The 20738-nt window shown below is 48.1% G+C and overlaps 1 protein-coding gene across 7 annotated transcripts in view; it reads left to right on the top strand.

Annotated features, from left to right (window-relative positions):
* The window catches only part of OSMR (oncostatin M receptor), a 50608-nt gene that overhangs the window by 24612 nt on the left and 5258 nt on the right, over positions 1-20738 (top strand). For 4 of the 7 annotated variants that reach the window (XR_012030226.1, XM_072824816.1, XM_072824817.1 and 1 more), the window contains 11 exons: positions 1346-1621; positions 2788-2917; positions 3480-3631; positions 7178-7320; positions 7839-7992; positions 11075-11151; positions 12680-12902; positions 15800-15979; positions 17052-17156; positions 18500-18673; positions 19473-19640. Coding sequence is in view for 6 of the 7 variants with exons in the window: in XM_072824816.1 (XP_072680917.1) it covers positions 1346-1621; positions 2788-2917; positions 3480-3631; positions 7178-7320; positions 7839-7992; positions 11075-11151; positions 12680-12902; positions 15800-15979; positions 17052-17156; positions 18500-18673; positions 19473-19640 (1782 nt within the window). In the remaining variant the exon portion in view is untranslated. Of the gene's footprint in view, positions 1-40; positions 193-1345; positions 1622-2787; positions 2918-3479; positions 3632-7177; positions 7321-7838; positions 7993-11074; positions 11152-12679; positions 12903-15799; positions 15980-17051; positions 17157-18499; positions 18674-19472; positions 19641-20738 lie in introns of those variants that run through there. The other 3 variants (XM_072824821.1, XM_072824818.1, XM_072824820.1) reach the window with 3 other exon arrangements.

Here is a 20738-nt window from a genome sequence, read left to right as displayed (position 1 = left end):
TTCTTATCCCCCCTTCACAGAGGAAGAAACTGAGCCACAGTTAGCTTAAGGAATCCATTAAGGTCATCAAGCCACTGAGCGGTAGAGCCAGAATTCCAGCCCAGACAACCTGGCTCCAGAGGCTGCCCTCTTGACATGACCTCCTACTGCTGACAGAGGGGCACCCAGGAAAAAGCAGAGACTGAAAAGATAGTAAGAGAGAACTACATTATAAGCAACTGTGATAGAATGGACTAGATTTCTCAAACTCTGTAACTTCCAAACTAACTCAAGAATGAATGGAAAGACCTGACTGATTATTCCTAACCCCCAAACGCTGGCTCTCAGCCACGGTTGCACATTTGAATCACCTGGTGACCTTTATTTTATTTTTTAAAAAGACTGTATTTATTTATTCATGAGAGGCACAGAGAGAGAGAGAGAGAGAGAGAGAGAGAGGCAGAGGGAGAAGCAGGCTCCATGCACGGAGCACAACGTAGTACTTGATCCCGGGACCCCGGGATCACACACTGGACCAAAGGCAGATGCTGAACTGCTGAGCCACCCAGGCATCCCGAAAAGGAGATTTGAGTGACTGGTATTCCCAAGAAGGTGGGCAGAGATGAGGTCAGTGGTACAATTTAGAGATTAAGAGGGACACACGGGGACACCCGGGTGGCTCAATCAGTTGAGCGTCCAAATCTTGATTTTAGCTCAGGTCCTGATCTCAGGTTGTGGGATTCAGTCCAGCATCAGGCTCTGCACTTAGCGGGGAATCTGCTTGAGGTTCTCTCTCTCCCTCTGCCCCTCCTGCTCATGTTCTTTCTCTCTCTCTCTCTCTCTCTCTCTCTCTCTCTCTCTCAAATAAATACATACATAAAATCTTTTTTTTAAAGAAAGGATGGGGGGCCAGGTGGCTGCGGAGATGGACAGACCTGGCAGGGGCTTTGCCGCTTGCTGGGTGAGTGAAGGTGGGCCCAGGCCTACCTGTACGGGTGATGGCACTGGTAGGAGACAATGTACGGCCCACGGGACAACATACATCCCACGGAATGCAGAGCCTCCTTTGTGGCTGCAGCCCATGGCGAGCAGCCGTGGGCGTCGTAAGTAGGGCTAGCAGTGCCACAGACTCCCAGGGCGACAGGACGTGGTCTTTGTAGTAGGAACAGCGGCAGCATTTCGCCCAACAGTGGGAGCCCTTGTACAGGCAGCAAAGTTTATAGGTTCATCTAGAAATTGAGGCTCCTCTGCTCTCCAGCAGGTCGAGGAATCTAAAGCTGTCTGTTGAGAGTGAGACCAGAGGGGCTGGTTTGAAATTTGAGCGATGTCCTAACTGTGCTGTGTTTTTTTAAATTTTATCTTGTAGTACAGAATTCTCTTGGACACGAGCCATTGTTCGTTTTCCCTAAAGATAAGCTGGTGGAAGAAGGCTCCAATGTCACCATTTGTTACGTTTCTAGGAGCCAGCAAAATAACATATCCTGTTATTTGGAAGGCGTCCGGATGCAGGGGCAGCAGCTCAATCCAAATGTCTCCATGTTCAACTTGCACAATGTTGCCTTCATTAGGGAAACGGGGACAAATATCTATTGTAAGGTGGACCGAGGAGATGACATAAAGGGCATCGTTCTCTTTGTGTCAAGTGAGTATGCACGTCCCTGTGCTCTTCTCTTCCTGCTTCTATGGAATAGATGGAATTTCCTTTATCAGAAGACAAGTCAACATTTCTGCTCATGGTCTGGATGCTCTTTGGTCCCCAGAGTCTTCTAGGAGAGACTCCAGAAAAGACACCCTGAAGGATTTCCTGTTGTTTTCTTGTCCTTCTTGACAATTTGATTCCTAGAAACCAAAATTACTAAAAGGGAGAAAGTTCAGGGCAAGGCCGTGCCTCGCCTTGGCCGTGTGGAGTGACCGCAGATTGGCACTGCGGGGACACAGATGGCCGGCCAGCCGAGGCCAGGGAGGCAGCCAGTGGTGTGCCTGGGGGGCCTGGGTTTGGATCTTCTTCTCATTCCCCCCATGGCCATGCACAGGGGGAATGAGCAGGTGGAGGCCGCCCGTCCCGAAGCGGGTGTGGGAGACGGCAGGGGCCCCCGTGGCTGGCGGCGGGGGCGGGGAGGGAGCGTGTCCCTTTCTCCAGAGGTCTGGGTGCCGGTGCCCAGTGGCCTCCTGGGTTTGCGGGAGACCTCCTGCCCCTGTGCTGCAGGGAGGGCAACGGCTGGGACGGCTCCGTCCTGCTGCTCTGGGCCCCTGGCGCCTCTGCCCCCCTGACCGAGGCCCCCGCCTGTCACAGGGGCTCCGGGGGGGCTGCCTTGGTCCGTGGGTGCTCAGTGCCCTGCTGCTGAGTGTAGCAGTCCCCCAAATGGGGGCTTCCTGGTGTCCCAAGCATAATAGCCCCGAGGCCCCAGCTTCCACGGTGAAACAGCGGGCAACACTGATTGCATTCATTCCTTCTTTCGTTTGGTCGGTCTGTTGGTCTGTCCGTCTGTCCCGCAGCGATACTGGAGCGACTACCAGCAGGCCCTGGGGGGACAGCATCCCTCATGTGGACACAGTGCAGGCCCTGCCGGCTCCCATCACCCATCCCGGGTGAAGCCTCAGAAAGGAACAAGGGAAGGAAAGAGAAGGGGCCGAGATGAGGGGCCCGAAATGTGATGTTCTGGGGGCGCTGGTGTCCTCCTATCAGTCAGGGGGACCCTGAGGCCTCAGACCCAAACAGAACTTTGCTGTTCCCCTTGTCTTTCGATAAAGGGGTTTAACCCTTTTCGATAAAGGTCTTTTCATCTGTTTTTCTCTTTGTTTGGACAGAAATACTTGAGGAGCCCAAGGATTTTTCTTGTGAAACCCGGGACTTTCAGACCTTGAGCTGTACTTGGGATCCCGGGAGAGACACTGGCTTGCTCAAGCAGCTTCCCCAAAGCTACACTTTATTCGAATCGTAAGTCAGCTCTGAGTGAGTTCTTGACAGATGCCTCCTTGTTCAAGGCGCTTCTGACAACAAGAGCCACCCTGAGGTGTTGCCGTGGAAAATGTGAACAGGCCGTTTGCAACCGCCCTGCCAGGAGGAAATCTTGAAGCGGTCGCAACTATAGGAGACTTTCCACCTGACTTTCATGAAAGGAAAACGCAGCTTAAAAATGATAAGACCATTAACGGTGAATCTTGATGTGAAAATAGTTCCATCTGATGATCTGGGTCTACCTAATTTCTAACTCTTTAAGAGTCTTTAAAATAAATTAAGGAGTATTCTCACCACCCATGTTGGATGGTGGCGGGGTTGGGGGGCAGTCACTGATTCATGGTTACACAATTAACCCCAGAATCGAATTTGTTGAAACGACAGTTTCAGTTGTGGTATTTGTTGATGGGGGACCGATGCCATCCTGTGGAACATAATGTGAGGAGCGACTGAGTGTGCCCCGAGCACAGGGATACGTACCTGTGTTGACAAAAGTGTAAACCCTGAACTTGTTGTGTTTTGTGTGTTTTTTTTTTTTAAGATTTTCTGGGAAAAAGACACTTTGTAAACACAAAGGCTGGTGTAATTGGCAAGTAGCTCCAGAGTCCCAAGAAATGTATAACTTCACCCTCACAGCCGAAAACTACTTAAGAAAGAGAAGTGTCCACATTCTTTTTAACCTGACTCATCGAGGTGAGACTGGTGTCGTAGCCCACTGTGGTTCTGCTCCTCCACTGTGTGACGCACTGTGTGATCCAGGGAATGTGCTGTTGATTTTTGCCTAATTCATATCCTAAGTGAAAGTTTTAATTGATAACTCTCGTTGATGCCACACTTCTCTTCATGGATGCATGCGTGGCCCGTGGTCCCCTGTTATTTGTTTTGATAATGTCATAAGCACGTGCATGCTCAGTACTCACCTTGAGACTAGAACAGTAACTCACATCATCTCCCATCCCACAGCACCCCCACCCCGCTCCGTCCCCCGAGATAATTACAGATTTAAATGGTGGATGTGTGTGTGTGTGTGTGTGTGTGTATTCTCATTTCTGGTGTCATCCTTAAATGCTGTATTTTTTATTTTGATCGGTTTTGATGTATGTAAAAGACCTCAAGCCATATGTAATAATGGAGTAACTACTGTTTCTGTGATATTAAATTACGGACAGCGACCCATATCATTGAGTGTTATTATATAGTCCGTTGAGTCCTACTGCCGTAAAGTATTTCATTGTGTAAATGTATGGTATTTTGTTCAGGCATCCCCTTTGATGGTTTTTCAGGTTACATGAAGGGTTTTGCTCTTGGGTACGGTGCTGATGTGAGCATTATCTACGTAGGACTCGCCATTAGTTTTCTTGAGTGTGTACCTAAGAGCGGAATTGGTGAGGACATAGAGAATGTAGATGTGCAACTTTGGACACAATGCTGATGGTTTTCCAAAGTGGCTCTACCAGTTGTAGTTCTGCAGTGTGTCCACGTTGGTATGGTTGCCCATTTCATCTTGTCAGTTTACCGGGAATACCGTGGTATTCTATGATGGTTTTGATCTACAAAGTTGAGTATCTCTTCCTACGCTTTGACCACATGTTTTCTCTTTTATGAAATGCAGAATGGTTACCCGTGTTCACTTCTTCTAGAATGCTCATCTTTCCCCTTTTGCCCTCTTAATTCCTACACATCTTTTAGATTTCAGCTTAATCATCACTCAGTCAGCCAGATAATTACAGAGTGGCTCCAGTGTAGCCAGGCAGTGGACGAAGCTGGGTAACTGCCCCTGGTGAGCTTGTAGGCTAGAGTGTGTCAAGGGGGGAGGGGTGCTGAGGTTGGGGATTGGACACATACAGTAAATAGACAGTATTTCAAGTATTGAGATACGCTGTGGAGATTGTAAACTCAGGTAACGTGGTAGAGAATGCCCGGGATGCTGCTTCAGTTAAGATGAGGCAGTCCAAGAATGAGACAGGAGCAGAAAACATCGAGGGGCAGAGCATTTGAAGTAAAAAGAATAGGATTTGAAAAGGTCACAGGATGGGAACAAGCTCTGGGTTGTTTGAGAGACAGAATGTTCTTTTTTTTTTTTTTTAAAGATTTATTTATTTATTTATTTATTTATTTATTTATTTATTTATGATAGAGAGAGAGAGAGAGAGAGGCAGAGACACAGGAGGAGGGAGAAGCATGCCGGGAGCCTGATGTGGGACTCGATCCCAGGACTCCAGGATCGCACCCTGGGCCAAAGGCAGGCACCAAACCGCTGAGCCACCCAGGGATCCCCGAGACAGAATGTTCTTATGCCCATATTATGAGAGAAAGGTGATTGGAGTGTCCCGGTCACGCAGTAACTGTGGCACGAAGAGGGTAGTCTTGCCGGGGTGTGTTAGAAGGCGTTCATCAGGACAGATAAATGATATGACTTACGCAGTGGGAAAAGATCACTCAGGCTGGAGTGTCCGGGCCGAAGGTGGAGACAGGGAGATGGTTGGGAGGCTGTTGCAGTCATCAGGCCGAGACATTGCACCAGATGGAGTGAAAAAGTTGGTGGGAAGTGGTCATATTCTGAATTCACTTTGGAATATAGTTGGTAGGACTTATTTAGGGAAGGCATGTGTATTACAAGGGAAAGAGGATTTTAGGATGATTCCCAGGGTTTTGACTTAAACAGTTGAGCTAATACTGGAACGATTTCCTGAAATGGGGAGGATTTGGGGGGAGGAGCAGCCCTGAGCAGAAGCACAGAGTTCTGTTTCAGTGGTGTCAAGTTCAAGATGTCTTTCAGATATCTCAGTGGAGATTCTGAGGAGACCGTTGGGTATAGAGTTTGGAGGGCATAGGAGGAGAATTAAAATTTTGAGTCATCAGCCAATTGGATATGAGATAAAGATGAAGGCTCAGGATAGGGGCTTCTAGAACTCCATCTTTTAGGTCAAAAGGCCTTTTACACTTTCACTCTTGTCATCTCACTTTCAGTGTTGCATTTATTTTTGTGGTTATTGATTCATGTTTGCTCCCCTGTTGCGCTTTGAAGGCAAGGTCCATGACTGGTTTTATTTTCTCTACCACCTGACAATTTCTCTTTTTGTTGGCATGTTTAGAACATTTATATATGGCATAATTATTTACATGGTGGGACTTAAGCTTACCATTTTATTATTTATTTTCTAGTTGTTCCCTCTGTGTTTTGTTCCTCTGATCTTTCCCATCCTGCCCCCTTTTGGATTATTTGAACATTTTTTAGTATCCCACTTCAATTTATCTATGACTTTTGCCTACATCTCTTTGTATCCCTGTTCCCCCGCCCCACCGTGGAAACTGAAATATGTTATTAATCTTTCATAGTTTTCTTAGGGTTAATATTCTCCTCTTCAAGTAAAATGGAGAAGCTTTACAACATGTCTTCCTTTGCCCTCCACTGAGGGCAGCAATACTTCAAATTTGGGTCTTCTCCAATCTGCCTGCTGCTATTAACCTTTCAGAGTTCTGAAGCAGAATATTTAAGAATATTCCATGCACTCTATTGACTGGATTCAGTGAGATACACAGATTGGGAGTGCTTATCTTGTCTTTAGAAGACCTGAACTCATCCAGTCAGTTTTTCACTTCAGATATTATATTTTTTGGTTCCAAAATTTGCATTTGATTTTTTAAAGCATAGTTTCTATTTTCTGCTGAGAAGTGTTTTTCTTCTATTCATTTCAAATGTGGTTACTTTTATGACATGGATCTGTCTTTTAAGTCTTTAATAATTGTAGCTACATGGGTCATCTTGAGGTTGCCATCTGTTGATTGTATTTTCCCTTGTAAATTGGTGATATGTTTCGGGGTTTTTTATGTAGAATAATTTGGGGTTGTTATGATTGACATTGTTGATGTCATTTTTGTCATTGTTGATGTTACTTTGTTTAGACTCTGGGTTCTGTTGTACTCTCCCATGAGCCACTTCAAATTTTGATTCTCCTTCACAGTGTGCTTGCTTTTTGTTTAAGAGTCCTCAGTAGTTTCTTTTTATGTTTTGTTCAGAATTTCTAATATAATCAGTAAGAGAGAAAGGCTGTAGTTGGCAGACTCTATCTTGGCTAGAAGTCTGGTTTCATATAACATGTTTTCAAAAGTAAACAAAAAAATGCTACTGAATAAATAAATGAAGAAATGAACTGCCTGTTTACCAAAATCTTTTTGGATTTGTGTTGATTTTTTTTTTACTTGCGTGTGTATGTGTGTGTTTTTTCTTTTTGGCAGTGCACCCAATGGCTCCCTTTAATGTATTGTTTAAAGATGTAAGTGTCACAAATGCCACCATGACCTGGAAGGTACACTCCACTGGGAATTATTACACACTGTTGTGCCAAGTTGAACTCTATGGTGAAGGAAAAGTGATACAAGTAAGAATGCTGCTTCATTTTCTATTTTCAAAAAATCTCTTTATGTCCTGAACAGAGAGACTAATGAATAAAACCTCTTTAAAACCTTATTTCTGGGGGAGGTAGGCAGGGGTGAGGGATAACTGGGTGATGGGCATTAAGGAGGGTACAAGATGTAATGAACACTAGGTGTTCTATGCAACTGATGAATCCTTAAATTCTACGTCTGGAACTAATAAATAAAATTTAAAAAATCTTATTTATGTGTGGGTTCAAATGGTAAGGGTTATCTGTTTCAAAAGGTTCATGAAATTTAAATCACAAAGTTTAGAGTTGGGCAGAGTGTCTTAGAGATTTTCTTTTATCAGAGAAGTAGTCTTACCCCAAATCAGAATGGGCCATGCTGTGATTTGACTTTGCACTGAAGCATGCTCACCAGTACTCCTGTCTTCTCTGTTCTTTCTTCTTCTTCTTGTTTCGTTTTTTCTTTTCTTCTCATTTCTTTTCTTCCTTTCCTTCCTCCCTCCCTTCCTTTGAAGAAGCACAATGTTTCCGTCAAGGTGAATGGGGAGCTCGTCTTAAGTGGTCTGGAGCCAGACACAGAGTACTCGGCCCAGGTCCGCTGTGCTAATGCCAACCACTTCTGGAAATGGAGTGAGTGGACTCGTCAGAACTTCACCACAGTGGAAGCTGGTATGTTCAGCTCCCCAGTATTTAACTCAAGGATCTAAACTGACCCACGGGAGGTGGGTTGGTCTCCATGAGAGCTTTGGATTATACCAAAACCAAGGGGAAAATACTACAACAGAGGCTGAATGCCATCTTTTTGAAAAGTGCTGAATTAAATGCTTAGTGGCCTGTGGATGGGAAGACATCCACCTCAAACATACGTCAGTCAGTGTTCTTTCTTTCATACACTTTCTCTTCTTTCGTTTTGCCAAGATGGTTTATAAGCTACTGGTATTGCTGGCTTCCCATTGGATCTGGGGCTCTGTGAATTAGCATAGACTTTGAAAATTAAGGACGAGGGACAAACAGTAGTGTCCATTGCCAAGGAAAGTGTTGATCTCATACCAACAACTCAGGCTATGTGTGGACGTGTAATGACATTTGGAAACTTAATTTTCATTGATATGTCATTCATTCAGCATCAGTGAACCATGAGTCCTCTCGACCATTCTTGCGGTGGGACTTCCCTCACCACTGATCAAACCCCGAGTCTTTCTGGCAATAACTGCAGCTTCCAGCTCCAGCAGGCCTCCGGAGGTCAGATGGGCCCGGCCTGCTTTCATCTTCCAATTCAGAACAACAAATTATCGTTGTTGCCCAGTTTATGGAGGAGGCAGGTTGCAGCTGTAGATGGGGGAGACTCGCCTAGTTGACAGTGGCGATGAATGGCAGGCAGCAACTGTGGTGGCAGCAACCACTGGCTGAGCGCCACCCATGGCTCACGGTGCTTGCCGTGTTTTTGTCTGTTCCTCCTGATGGCAGGAGGCCGGAGGCACCAAGGTCGGGGCCTGGCTTTGGATCAGAGGACGCAGAGGCACAGGGAGCATCAGTGCCTTCCCTGGCATAGCCAGCAAGTGACGGAGCTGTTGACTGTGCCGCCCACCCAGGCCACCGACTCCAGAGCTCTGCCCTTAACCAGAGCTGGACCCTGTGGGTTCTGTCCTTGATATTATTACAACCTTGAGATCTTGTCGGTTCAGGTCCTGGCTCTCTTACCCCAAAGGAAGGAGTTTATGTATTCATCTCATTCCATCTTCTCTTGGTGAGTGTAGGCCGGCAGGGTTCTCTCTGTCCCCCCACCCCATGAGGACCACTTTATTTTGTTTTAATTTATTACTTTATTACTTACTTAATTTATTTGTTTATTCATGAGAGACAGAGAGAGAGGCAGAGACACAGGCAGAGGGAGAAGCAGACTCCATGCAGGGAGCCCGATGAGGGACTCGATCCTGGGTCTCCAGGATCACGCCCTGGGCTGAAGGCAGGCGCTAAACCGCTGAGCCACCCAGGCGTCCTGAGGACCCCTTTAAAGCAGTGACTGGAGCTGAGGGGGTGACGAGGACAGCTCGTCCCAGACTAAACGTCTGTTGGTCACTGGTTGTGCTCAGCAGCCTTCCTCTCCTCATCTGGGGCTCCTGCCCAGCCTCACTCCTGTACTCCCCGGGGCCTCCCATAGATCTTTCTAGAGGCATAGGCTCCTCAGGAATCCCTGCTATGGAATGGCCTGCTCCTGACAGTAACGTGGTACGCTCCTCACTCGTGTTTTATTAAAGAATCTTTGCTTTAATGATACCGCTCTGCTTTGGGTTTTCGGGTTTTTTTGCTAATTCATTTTAACATTATAACTAAAATTAAGTGCAAAAGGAAAATGGCCGAAGGACAGGGTTTTTAGGGAACTGTATTTCTTTTAGTTCAAAAAATTCTGAAAATCTCAAATTTTGCTTTTGATGATAACAAGAGAATGAGATGAAGCTACTGGTGGTGAATCTGTAAATATATATAGCTAGGTATAGATAGATGTACATACATGTCTATATATCTATAGATACATCTATATCTACATATACATTTTTTTTTTTTACTGACGACATTTTGCTTGATGCTGGAAAGGCGACGTTTCTGTGTATTATAACCGTACCTCAGTGTAATCGTAGTGAGCAGATGGAAATGGCACCAGTAGAAATACAGTAGAAACTCTATGGGCCCAAATACAGAGCGCTGCAGCTGTGCTTCAGGGCTGTCCTCACAAGGACTGACTTACAAACCAGCTGAAGATTTTGCATTGAGCTGAGAGTCTCGTGCTCTTTCTGAGTATTTCAGTAAGTTTTTGAATGAATATTGGCTTCTCCCATGGATTATTTAGGAAGTTGAAATCTGCTTCAATATATATTATAAAATGTATGGTCATCTTTAAGTTGAGGAGAAAGGGTCAGCAACTAAAAAGGGACTTCCTTGAATTGCAATTCTTGGGGATAGTAAACTATTTTTTAAAATTTTTTATAAAAGAATTTATATATTTTTAAAACAGCTTAATCTTTGTGTTACATTCCAAAATAGTTCTTCTTGCACAGAGAAGTTTTGAATCAAATCACAAATGTCCTCATGGTTTATTGGCGGTAAAGACAGGCTTTTCTAGAACACAGTAGTGACGGCAGTGAGTGGATGTCCTGGGTGTCCAATAGGCAGGTAGCTGCCCCGGGCAGGCTGGCAGCTGGGAGAGAAAGGGGTGTGGGGAGGAGGGGGATGTGGCCTTCCCAGTGGAGGGGGATCAGAGAGGGGTGCCCAGGCTAGAGGACCGGTGAGAGGACCAGCCAATGTGAAATCAGGGTCACATGTAAGAGCATCCCCGGCCCCTAGGGCTGCCACTTAGTGCACCTCTGTTGCAACCTTTGCAAATGAAGCAAGGAAGTAGCAACGGTCTGCTGCTCCTAGAAATTCAACCAATGAGAAGTTCACCTAACTAACCTCCTACAGTTGGTCTAACTGATGAATGATTCCAAAATTTTCTGGTGGCTTCTGGAAGCTCAGGCTCGATGTTCATAAGAACTTTTGGTTTGAGGCAGCAGACCTTTGGTAGAGCACCTACTATGTGCACTTAGTGAGGCGTGAACGATGTGGCCGTGGACAAGTGGGAAGAAGTCACAGAGGGTGAAAAAAGTGAGAAGCAAGTCTCAGGCAGGACAGGTCATCATCACTTCATTTGACTGAACTATATTGTCCTACACACATGTCATGACCCCCCCCCCCCATCTTTGGTTAATTTCAGCTCCCTCGGAGGCTCCTGACGTCTGGAGAAATGTGAAGTCAGTGCAGGGATATTGTGTTGTGACTTTATTCTGGAAGGTAAGATGCACGGATTCCACGAGACAGATTTGCTGGGCGCCGTCTTTCAGCGGCTCACTGGCTACGGTGCTGCCTTCCAGTTGGGGGAGCATCTTAACGTGAGTCCAGTAGAAGGTCTTACCCCAGTGGAGGAGTCCCCTTCCACACCCGTCTCCCGAAGGCCCCGGCTGCCCCTTTCTTGGCAGCCCATCAGGCGGATGGCCAGTTCTGATTGGTAGAGCATCTCCCAAATGTCTTTTCCAGCCTGCTCCAATGTTTGCAGGGCCCTGGGCAGTAGCGTGAGGGGAGAAGCAGACACCATGTCAAAAAATTATGAATATTGGGGATCCCTGGGTGGCTCAGCAGTTTAGCGCCTGCTTTCCGCCCAGGGCGTGATCCTGGAGTCCCGGGATCAAGTCCCACATCAGGCTCCCTGCATGGAGCCTGCTTCTCCCTTTGCCTGTGTCTCTGCCTCTCTCTCTTTCTCTCTATCTCTCTCTCTGTCTCTCATATTTACTTATGAGTAAATAAATAAAAATTTAAAAAAAGAAAAATTATGAATATTTAGATATTGAATGCAAAAGGTGCAAAAGGAAAATGGCCTTAGATACGGTGTTAATCCACCTGAAAGTCCAGTGTGTGTCAGGACTCTCAGATCCTCAGCTCGTGTTTTCACACCCAACATGACTGTCCTGGCTCTCCTTCCCACCTCACACTGGTTGTCTCTGCGAGGAGCCCTGGGAGCTCACACAGTCTCTGTCGGGGCTCTGTGCTCAGCCCAGCACACAGGTGGCCCTTTCGGACCCAGGGGCGCACACACCCTTGAGAGGGCAGGCTGGGGGGCAGGTCCTGGCAGTGAGCTCGGGATTGTGCGGGCAGGGAATTCTCTTGAAGCTGAATGGAGGTCTAGAGGGGGCCGTGTGCTCCATGAATGGCTCAGGGCACAGCTGTGCAGGGAGAAGACGGCCGGGGGAGGGGAAGGGAGGCAGGGGCCAGGCTGCTCCCTCCAGGGTCTGCTCCTGTCTCCTCACGGTGCCCACGGACACCTTTCTTACCAGGCTGAAGAGAGCCCTCCTCCTCCGGCCTGCTCACTCTTCTCTGGACACATGCTCTTGAGGAGCCCAAATGGTCCTCTTCTCTACTCAGCTTCAGTTGGACTGGGATGCCTGACTTCAAGCTTGGTTTAGAGTGTTATTTTGTTAATTAAGCTATTTTTAAACACTTATTTATTATTTGAGAGAGCGAGAGAGCGCATGAGTTAGGGGGGTTAGAGGAGAGTGTATGAGTTAGAGGGAGAGGGAGAAGCAGACTCCCCGCTGAGCAGAGAGCCCGACACGGGCCTTGATCCCAGGACCCCGGGATCATGACCTGAGCCGAAGGCAGGTACCTAACTGACTGAGCCACCCGGGTGCCCTAAGACTTTTTAAAAAATTTGGTGTGTGTGTGTGTGTGTGTAAGGCAACTGATGGACAGAAAAGATGAAAAAGTAATTATACAAGCTCCTTTCAAAGGAAAGCCCATTTTGAAATGATTATCCATTTTTTTTCAGCCACTCTCAAGATTGCAGGCCAATGGGGAGATCCTGTTCTATAACATCGTCGTCGAAGATCTGGACAGACCCTCCGGATTGCAGCTCCTGTCCGTTCCGGCCCCCGCCAACCGCACAGAACTAACCCTCGACCAGCGTGCTTACCAGATCCACGTGACGGCCAATAACAGTGTGGGCACGTCCCCCGCCTCGGTCCTCGTGGTCTCTGGAGATCCTGGAGATGGTGAGTTTCGTTTTGTTTCTTTTTCTTTTTTTTTTTAATTTTTATTTATTCATGAGAGACACACAGAGAAAGAGAGACAGAGACACAGGCAGAGGCAGAAGCAGGCTCCACGCAGGGAGCCTCGATCCTGGGTCTCCAGGGTCACGCCCTGGGCTGAAGGCGGCGCTAAACCACTGGGCCACCCGGGCTGCCCTCGTTCTGTTTCTATCCTCTGGGAGAGCATGAGGGATGCCATCCAGGAGGCGTGGACAAACTGGAAAGGCAGTCACCCCGGTGGGGGGACAAACATCTTGCTGCCAAACGCTGCTAGTCGTTTTCCTCTGTCTAAGCTCAGCTGCGGCTTTCCTGGGACAGCCCCCCCTCGGCGTGGGGAGAATGGGGGTTCGGTGTCCCAGGACACTGCCGCCTGAGACGCTCCCACGGGCTCGGAGAATTAGCCCACCTTTGCTCGAGGAAACACGCCGCCAATTCGCAAGCCTCCCCTGAGAGCCGGAGTTGCTGGAAACACGCTTTGGGCCTGCGTTTATTATGCTGTGCAATATTTGGCCATCATCTTTCCAGAAGGCTTCGCTGAAGCTGTAAGATGAAATACGGCCACTGGCCACTAGCCTGTGAGACACCAGACAGGGCAGAAATGACCTGACGTGCAATCAGTGGCCACTTGACCCACGTCCCTGGGACAGCGGAGAGAAGAGACCGGACCCACTGCCCACCCCCAACACGCACCCGCAGGCTCTGCGACGGGCATTCCGCACCGGCCGTAGCGCCCTTCTTCCTGCTCGTGGGGCTTCCTGCTCATGGGGTTGCGGCACGTTGGGTTCCACTTCTCTTCCTAGTTAGCCTTTGATTTGGGCTGAGAAGACTGGATCACTAGGTGGTGGTGGTTTATTTATTTTTGAAGAACTACCCAGTGTGTGTGGGGCACCTGGGTGGCTCAGTGCTTGAGTGTGTAGGCCTTTGGCTTGGGTTGTGATCCCGAGGTCCTGGGATCGAGTTCCTGGAGCAGGGAGCCTGCTTCTCCCTCTGCCTGCGTCTCTGCCTCTCTCTCTCTGTCTCTCATGAATAAATAAATAAAATCTTAAAAAAACTATCCAGTGCATCAAGTAAAAAAAAGAAATCTGGATGGTGGCACAGAAGAAAAACTAAGGAGTTACTTAACATGACCTTTGCTTGTCAAGAACTGCATTAGAAAAGAAAGTGAAATGTTGTATTTTGTCTTCATTCGGATAAGAACAGGAAAAGTGAGCATTTCATTCACCTTGGAGGAGCTGATAGTTACAGAAACACTGCCTTGCGTGAAGCACCGTCCAAATAACACTGATGAGCACTATCAGCTGTTTGGGGGCCTTCTCTATCTACCCTACTTTCCTTCCCCACACCCTGCCCTCAGGTCCCCATATCTTCTCCAGTGAGGCTCTATCCAGCCTTCCCTAAGTGGCCCATGTTCTTAAATCACTACAGTCTAAAAAAATCCCTGTTGCACTAAAAGGCCAAATGTTAAGGTTAAACTAATTCGTACTAGAGTCCGAATGACTGAAAAAAAATTTCCTTTCTCCTTCCCTCCTCTGTCTCCACTTCTCAAAACATATTTGCAGTTTTCAAAAGGCAGTATGATAAGGGTTAGGATTCTGAGTTCGGGACGACATTTTAGCCAGTGTGAATAAGGAAAGCGAAAAATGCCAGCTTTGTTGTGAAAGAGATTTCTTTCTTTCATGGAAGAAGACAAGGAGGCCACAGAGGTGGCACATACAGAGGCCCTCACGGGGAACCCTTTGTCTTACACCTAGAGCTACACATTCCTTTAGGTGTCCCTGGCTGGGTAGTAACTGGAAAAATTAATAGCCCTGTGCTTTCACCCCCATGTCCAGCTGTAATTAGGAGGGCCGAAAAAAATACAGGGTGCCCAGTTAAATTCAAATGGCAGATAAATAATGAGTAAATTTTCAGTGTAAGTCTCAGCCATGCAGTATTTGGTCCTCATTTTTTTTTTTTTTTTTTTTTTTTTTTCTGAGCAGCTGCCTGCAGGCCCACTCCTTGGCCTATCTCCGCTGTCCGTGGAGCTACCAGCGGGGACCACTGCCTTATTAACAGTGGCAGGCTATGAAGGCAGCCCCGGGAAATAGGAGAAATGCTCATCCCCCAAGGTATAGGGTGACTCTGCTTGCAGTCAGTAGGACTGGGAGTCCCTGGAGATCTTGCTTCCAGTAGAAAACTACCCTGGTGCAGAAAGTACGTTGAGGTGGCGGCGTTGGTCACGAGTTAGCGTGCACATCTCCACATGATCCAACTTAGGACATGTCCGAACTTCTTTTTCTTTTGATGGACTCGCTCACTTTCTACCCCTAACATCACAGAAGTAGTTAGCTCAGGAGCAGCCAGCGTCACATGGCGGGAATGAAGACATACTACTCATTTGTTCAACAGGTATTATTTGAAAGTAGCAAGTACCAGATGTGGGGACAGCAACTTTGTGGGTAAAGGGAAAGATAGTAAGTATTTTAGGCTTCACGGATCACCCGGCCTCTGTTCTATATCCTATAGTCTTTGTTTTTTGCAGCTTTAAAAAAAATCTTAAACCTCTTCTTAGCTCAAGGGTCACAAAGCAAGCTTTGGAAGCTGGACTTGTCCTGCTGGCAGTACTTTGCTGTGACCCTTGTTTCAGCGACTGAAGTCTCGCTGGGTCTCAGAAGATTAGGACAAGAGACCTCCAGAGGGCCCAAGTGAATATTTGCTGGGAAACATTATCCTGCTCTCCCCCAAGCTTCTGTAGCCATTGAAGTGATAGGGCTCTTAACTGTCAGAGACAGTGCACGTTCAAGTTGATTGTCGTCTTTGACCCCTTTTTAAACACGTACGATGGCTTATGTCTGAAGCATGGCTCTATTTGTAATGCACAGAAGAAGTTGAGGAAGAAAGAGTCAAAGGCACAGAAGATGGATTCTCTCTGTCATGGAAACCCCAACCAGGAAACATCACGGGCTACATTGTGGAGTGGTGTGACCGTCCCCGGGACCCGCTCTGTGACCTCCAGTGGAAACACCTAGGTCCCAACACCACAAGCACAGTTATTAGCTCAGGTAAGAAGCCTGCGTATTGCCATCTCGTTCCCTCCACCTCGGAGCAAGTTCATCTGGGACCTCTGGCCCATCTCACAGTTTGTGCCAAACTAATAATTTTGAAATGACCGACCCAGCATGGGTGCTAGGAGTTCAGAATTTACAAGGATGTGGCCTCAGATTTGGCCTTCAGTCTACTTTTACAGAGATTGTCTGGACCTAAGGCAAACCCTGGGATGGGTTTTCATGTTGTTTATGAATTGGTGCCTTGAAATCAGTGGTCTCAAATGAGTGGCAAAGGGACATTACAACCCTGCCTCTCCAGAGAGCTCTTACAAAAGCAAAGACACGTATGGATTTGGGAGACATTTAGGACATAGAGTTTAGGAGTCAGTCGTCAACTCCTTCACTTTCAGTGGGAAAAAATAGACCCTGACCTCTCACCTTCTGCCCTGGAGTTGTCATTTCAAGGTTCCTAGTTTAGCCAAGTCAAGGAAGCATAGGTTCATGGCTTGAGTGGAGGGGTCCGCAGCGCCATCTGCTGGGTTCAAGATAAAGATGTGGGACTTGCCAGTGTCCAGAGGGTGCCCGCGGCCCCGGGGGAGGGCATTCTGTGGCTGGTGGGGGTGAGGAAGTGAGGTGGCCCTTGGCTAGAGCAGCGTCGTGCTGGAGATGGATTGCAGAAGGGCAGGTGCGAGGGGAAAGCCAGGAAGTGCCAGCAAAGCCTTCCAGATGCTCAGCTTTCGGGGAGGGGCAGGGGCAGCGAGAGAAGACAAGTCAGTGGAGGGGATTTGGAGTCCAAGAGACTTTAAAACGGTTTTCTGCGTCTGGCTGAACTCCCCGCCCGGTTTCATGCATGCGGACAAGAGGGCGTGAGGGCTCTCGTGGCAGAGCACGGCGTGGAGGACAGGCCGCTGCAGACAGTGGACGCCGCCGAGGCCACCGGAGGCGGGGGGATGGTGGAGAGGAGCGCAGAAATCCTGAGGAGGGAATTACGTAGGAGACGCCAGTTCATTTCTCATTCTGCTCCTTTTCAGAAATAAAGAGAATGTCACTCTGTGTTACTGAAAATCTGTTGACCTTTCTTCCTTAGATGCTTTTAGACCAGGGGTCCGCTACAACTTCAGAATTTATGGAATTTCTACAGAAATGGTTCCTTATCTATTAGAGAAAAAAACAGGATACTCCCAGGAGCTGGGTAAGTTTACGGCATAACACGGGGCCGGGGGCAGGGTCGTTCAGAACGATGCAGGGACCCCAGCTGTGCGGTTGGGGATGTCTCCGCACCTTTCCTGATTTTCAGTGTCCCATTGATTCTGGAAATCGGGTTTAAAAAATGACTTTAAATCATAAACTGTAAACCGTTTATAAAATGTCATACCAAAGAAGAAAACAAGCTCACTGCCGATGTCGCCACCCGAAGGCAGATGCCCAGAGTAAGTATTTGGTGTATAACCAGGTATTCCTTCTCCCTCTGTACAGATACACATTTTTAAATAAGGGTGGGATCTTAGTCTAGGCAGGTTTGACTCATGTCACTAAATATTATTTACGTCACTGCGAGGTGTTTAATTGTTTGCATGTGTCAAGTCACCTGTCAGTGGACATTTAGGATGATTACAGTGGTTTTCAACTATAAGCCACAAAATTCGTCGTCAGGTACCTTTCCACCTGCAGCGCCCAGTCTCTCTTATCCTTCGCCCAATCTCTCATGCCCTGAGTCACCATCACTTGAGCGAAATCTCCATCCATATCCATGGTGATGGTTTATAGAGGAAGTCTCAGCATACTTGAGTCCAAAGGTTTGACTTTAGTTTCTCATTCCTTTTACAATTTTTAAGATTTTTGACACCTGTTGTGAAACCACTGCCCCCCCCCCCATCCCGAAATTTCACTGTGATTCCGCCAGCAGTGGAAGGCAATTTCGATCCCACTGAACTCTGGGCCCCTGGGACCTCCCCGCCTTGCACCTTGCATCAGGTCACCTCTCCCAATCTCCGATCGAGGGTGCCCTCTGAGACCCGCAGGAGGGGTGTTGGTGGTGCGCGTGTCTGTGTGCACACACGTGTGTGCACAACAGGCTCCGGAAGCCTTCAGAATAAATGCTCTCGGATGGTTTGAGTGACACTCGGATGGCTTGGCATTGTCACAGCCTGGGAACCGGAGTTCCTCAAATGCCCTCTGCAGTCCGTTCTCTGGCAGGGTCCTCTCTGTCAAACACTATTTCGAGTTCAAGAGCAGAATGAAGTGGAAGGAACCCTTTATTCTCTTTCCCGCTGCGTGACCTCGTGCGAGCTCTTGAGGGTCTCTGGCGGTCCCTTTCTTCACCCGTGAAAGGCCGGGCTTGGACAGGAAGATGGCTCAGCTCTTTCCCACGCAAATGATGTCAAGGCACGAATACCCCAGAGAAAAAGAGAAAACCCGTGAACTGGCTTAAGTGCCCCCGGGCTCCGGACTTGGTTGTGGCCCTACTTTTAGTTTACACGAGTGCCGTGAGAATGTTTCCAGGTGATGACTCTCCTTACCCCGCCTGCCTTCCAGCTCCTTCGGACAACCCTCGAGTGGTCATGAGTAACCTGACCTCCCACTCCTTCACTCTGAGTTGGAAGGATTATTCCACTGAATCCCAGCCCAGTTTTATCCAAGGGTACCACGTCTACCTGAAATCCAAGGCGGGGCAGTGCCACCCAGGATCTGAAAAGGCAGTTCTTTCAGGTGACGTTTCTGTTCACTCTTTCAAGCCCTCACTATGCAAAACCGTCGGAAAGGTGGTCATGACGCCTGGGTGGCTCAGTTAAGTGTCTGCCTTTGGCTCAGGTCATGATCCCGGGGTCCTGGGGCTCCCTTTCAGCGGGGAGCCTGCTTCTCCCTCTCCCTCTGCTGCTCCCCCTGCTTGTGCTCTCTCTCTCTCTCATGAATAAATAAAATCTTTTTTAAAAAAGAAAAAGAAAGCAAGGTGGCCACGTGTGACCATGGCCATGACCTGTTCTTGCAGGCTTTTATGGCCCAACGTGTTCTTCAACAGAACAGTGGGCCAGAGGGCAGGGTCCGTATTTTAACTTCCTTAAAACACCATGCCTGGTAGTTCTGGAAGCATTTGAGGACCATCAGCGCCTTAAGAAAACCTGCCAGTTATGAAACTTTTCTTGCTAACTCCTTTTGTTTTTTTCTCCTTTGATTTGTTTAAGGTTATTACAATGTAATAACCTTAACAATATTTTTAAAATATTACAATTTTTAAAGTCTCTCTCAGCTCTTACGGGGTCCGGCAGACTTGTGTGCTCTTTCTGGATGCCCAGCGTCCCTTGTTCAGTGGTTGCTCTGCTTTGCTTGCCATCTCCTAGAAATGTTACCAGTGACCCAGAGTGATGAAGTTATGATTTAGTTTTTGATGGGTTTACGATGTTGACCGCATTGAGACAAGAATATTAGCCCCCAGCCCTGTCACAAGATCATCTCTCTCTCTCACTCTTAATGTTATCTTTCTTGAAAATGATTTTTTTTTAAATGACAGATGATTCAGTGTGTTGCAAGTACAAAATTGACGACCCAAAACAAAAGATGTTCGTCGTGGGAAACCTCCAGCCAGAATCCTTCTATGAGTTCCTGGTCACCCCGTACAGCGCTGTGGGCGAGGGCCCCCATGGCGCTTTCACAAAGGTCACGACTCCCGATGAATACTGTGAGTTTTCCCAAATCAAACCGCTTCCCTTAGATACCGCTGGAAACTAAGGGGTCACGCACCTGCTGCCGTGGGCTTTGACCAGATCACGAGCTTTTAGGCCTTTCTTCTCTTTCTGTCTCTCACTCTCTACATGCGACTCTGTTTCAGGAAGACTGTTATGCAAAATCCCACTACCTTAAGTAGGAAACAGTGGGGCCGGTCTGACTGGCTTATGACCTGGAACCTTTTTCTGGTGGGCCACGGTGGCCCTAAGGCACACTTGGAACTTGGTCCCAAAATGGTTTGAAAATCACAGAAGGCATGGTTTTCTGTCCACTTCGAAGAGCCCCAAACCTGCTCTCCTCGGCAGAGCTGCTGTCTGCAGGCCGACCTTCTGGCTGGTTCCCCGCCCTGGCAAAACCGTGCCTCCTGACTTTGTGTTTCTGGAGGCAGTTGAGAGAGTAGAGGTGGGGTTGGCTGGGGAGGGGCCTGGTGTTTGCTGATTGGTGGGGGAAAGTGACCTCAAGAGATCCACTTTTCTGGACTCCTGGGTGGGCTCAGAGGTTGAGCATCTGACTTTGGCTCAGGTCATGATCCTGGGGTCCCAGGATCAAGTCCCCCATCGGGCTCCCTGTGAGGAGCCTGCTTCTCCCTCTGCCTGTGTCTCTGCTTCTGTCTCTGTGTCTCTCATGAATAAATAAATAAAATCTTTTTAAAAAAGAGAGAGAGAGATACACTTTTCAAAATGCATGTGGCTTGAAAGAGAGAGAAGAGGGCGGGGAGCACGGTGGGAACCAGTTGACGGTCAGTTAGATTGTCAAGGTAAACACAGACCTGCAGCCAAATGGATCCTGATGGAGGAAAGGGGGGCAGTGGGTATCACATGGTGGATCGTGGAAGACACTCCTCCCCGCTGCCTGCAGTTACCAGGGGCCCTGGCTCTGTCCTCGGTCCTTGGTCCTCAGGGCTCAGGGCAGGGTCCCTTTGCTGGTGGTGGCACTGTGGGCTCAGGATGGTGTAGCAGGTGGAGCTGCTGGCCCTGGGGTGCTGACCGGGGCTGAGGACAGCCGCCACTCAGCAGGCAGGTGACTCTGCCAGCAGGTCGGGCCACCACGC

This window comes from Canis lupus, chromosome 4, assembly GCF_048164855.1.
Source record: "Canis lupus baileyi chromosome 4, mCanLup2.hap1, whole genome shotgun sequence".
Taxonomy (NCBI): domain Eukaryota; kingdom Metazoa; phylum Chordata; class Mammalia; order Carnivora; family Canidae; genus Canis; species Canis lupus.
This window is presented reverse-complemented; position numbering and strand designations above follow the sequence as displayed.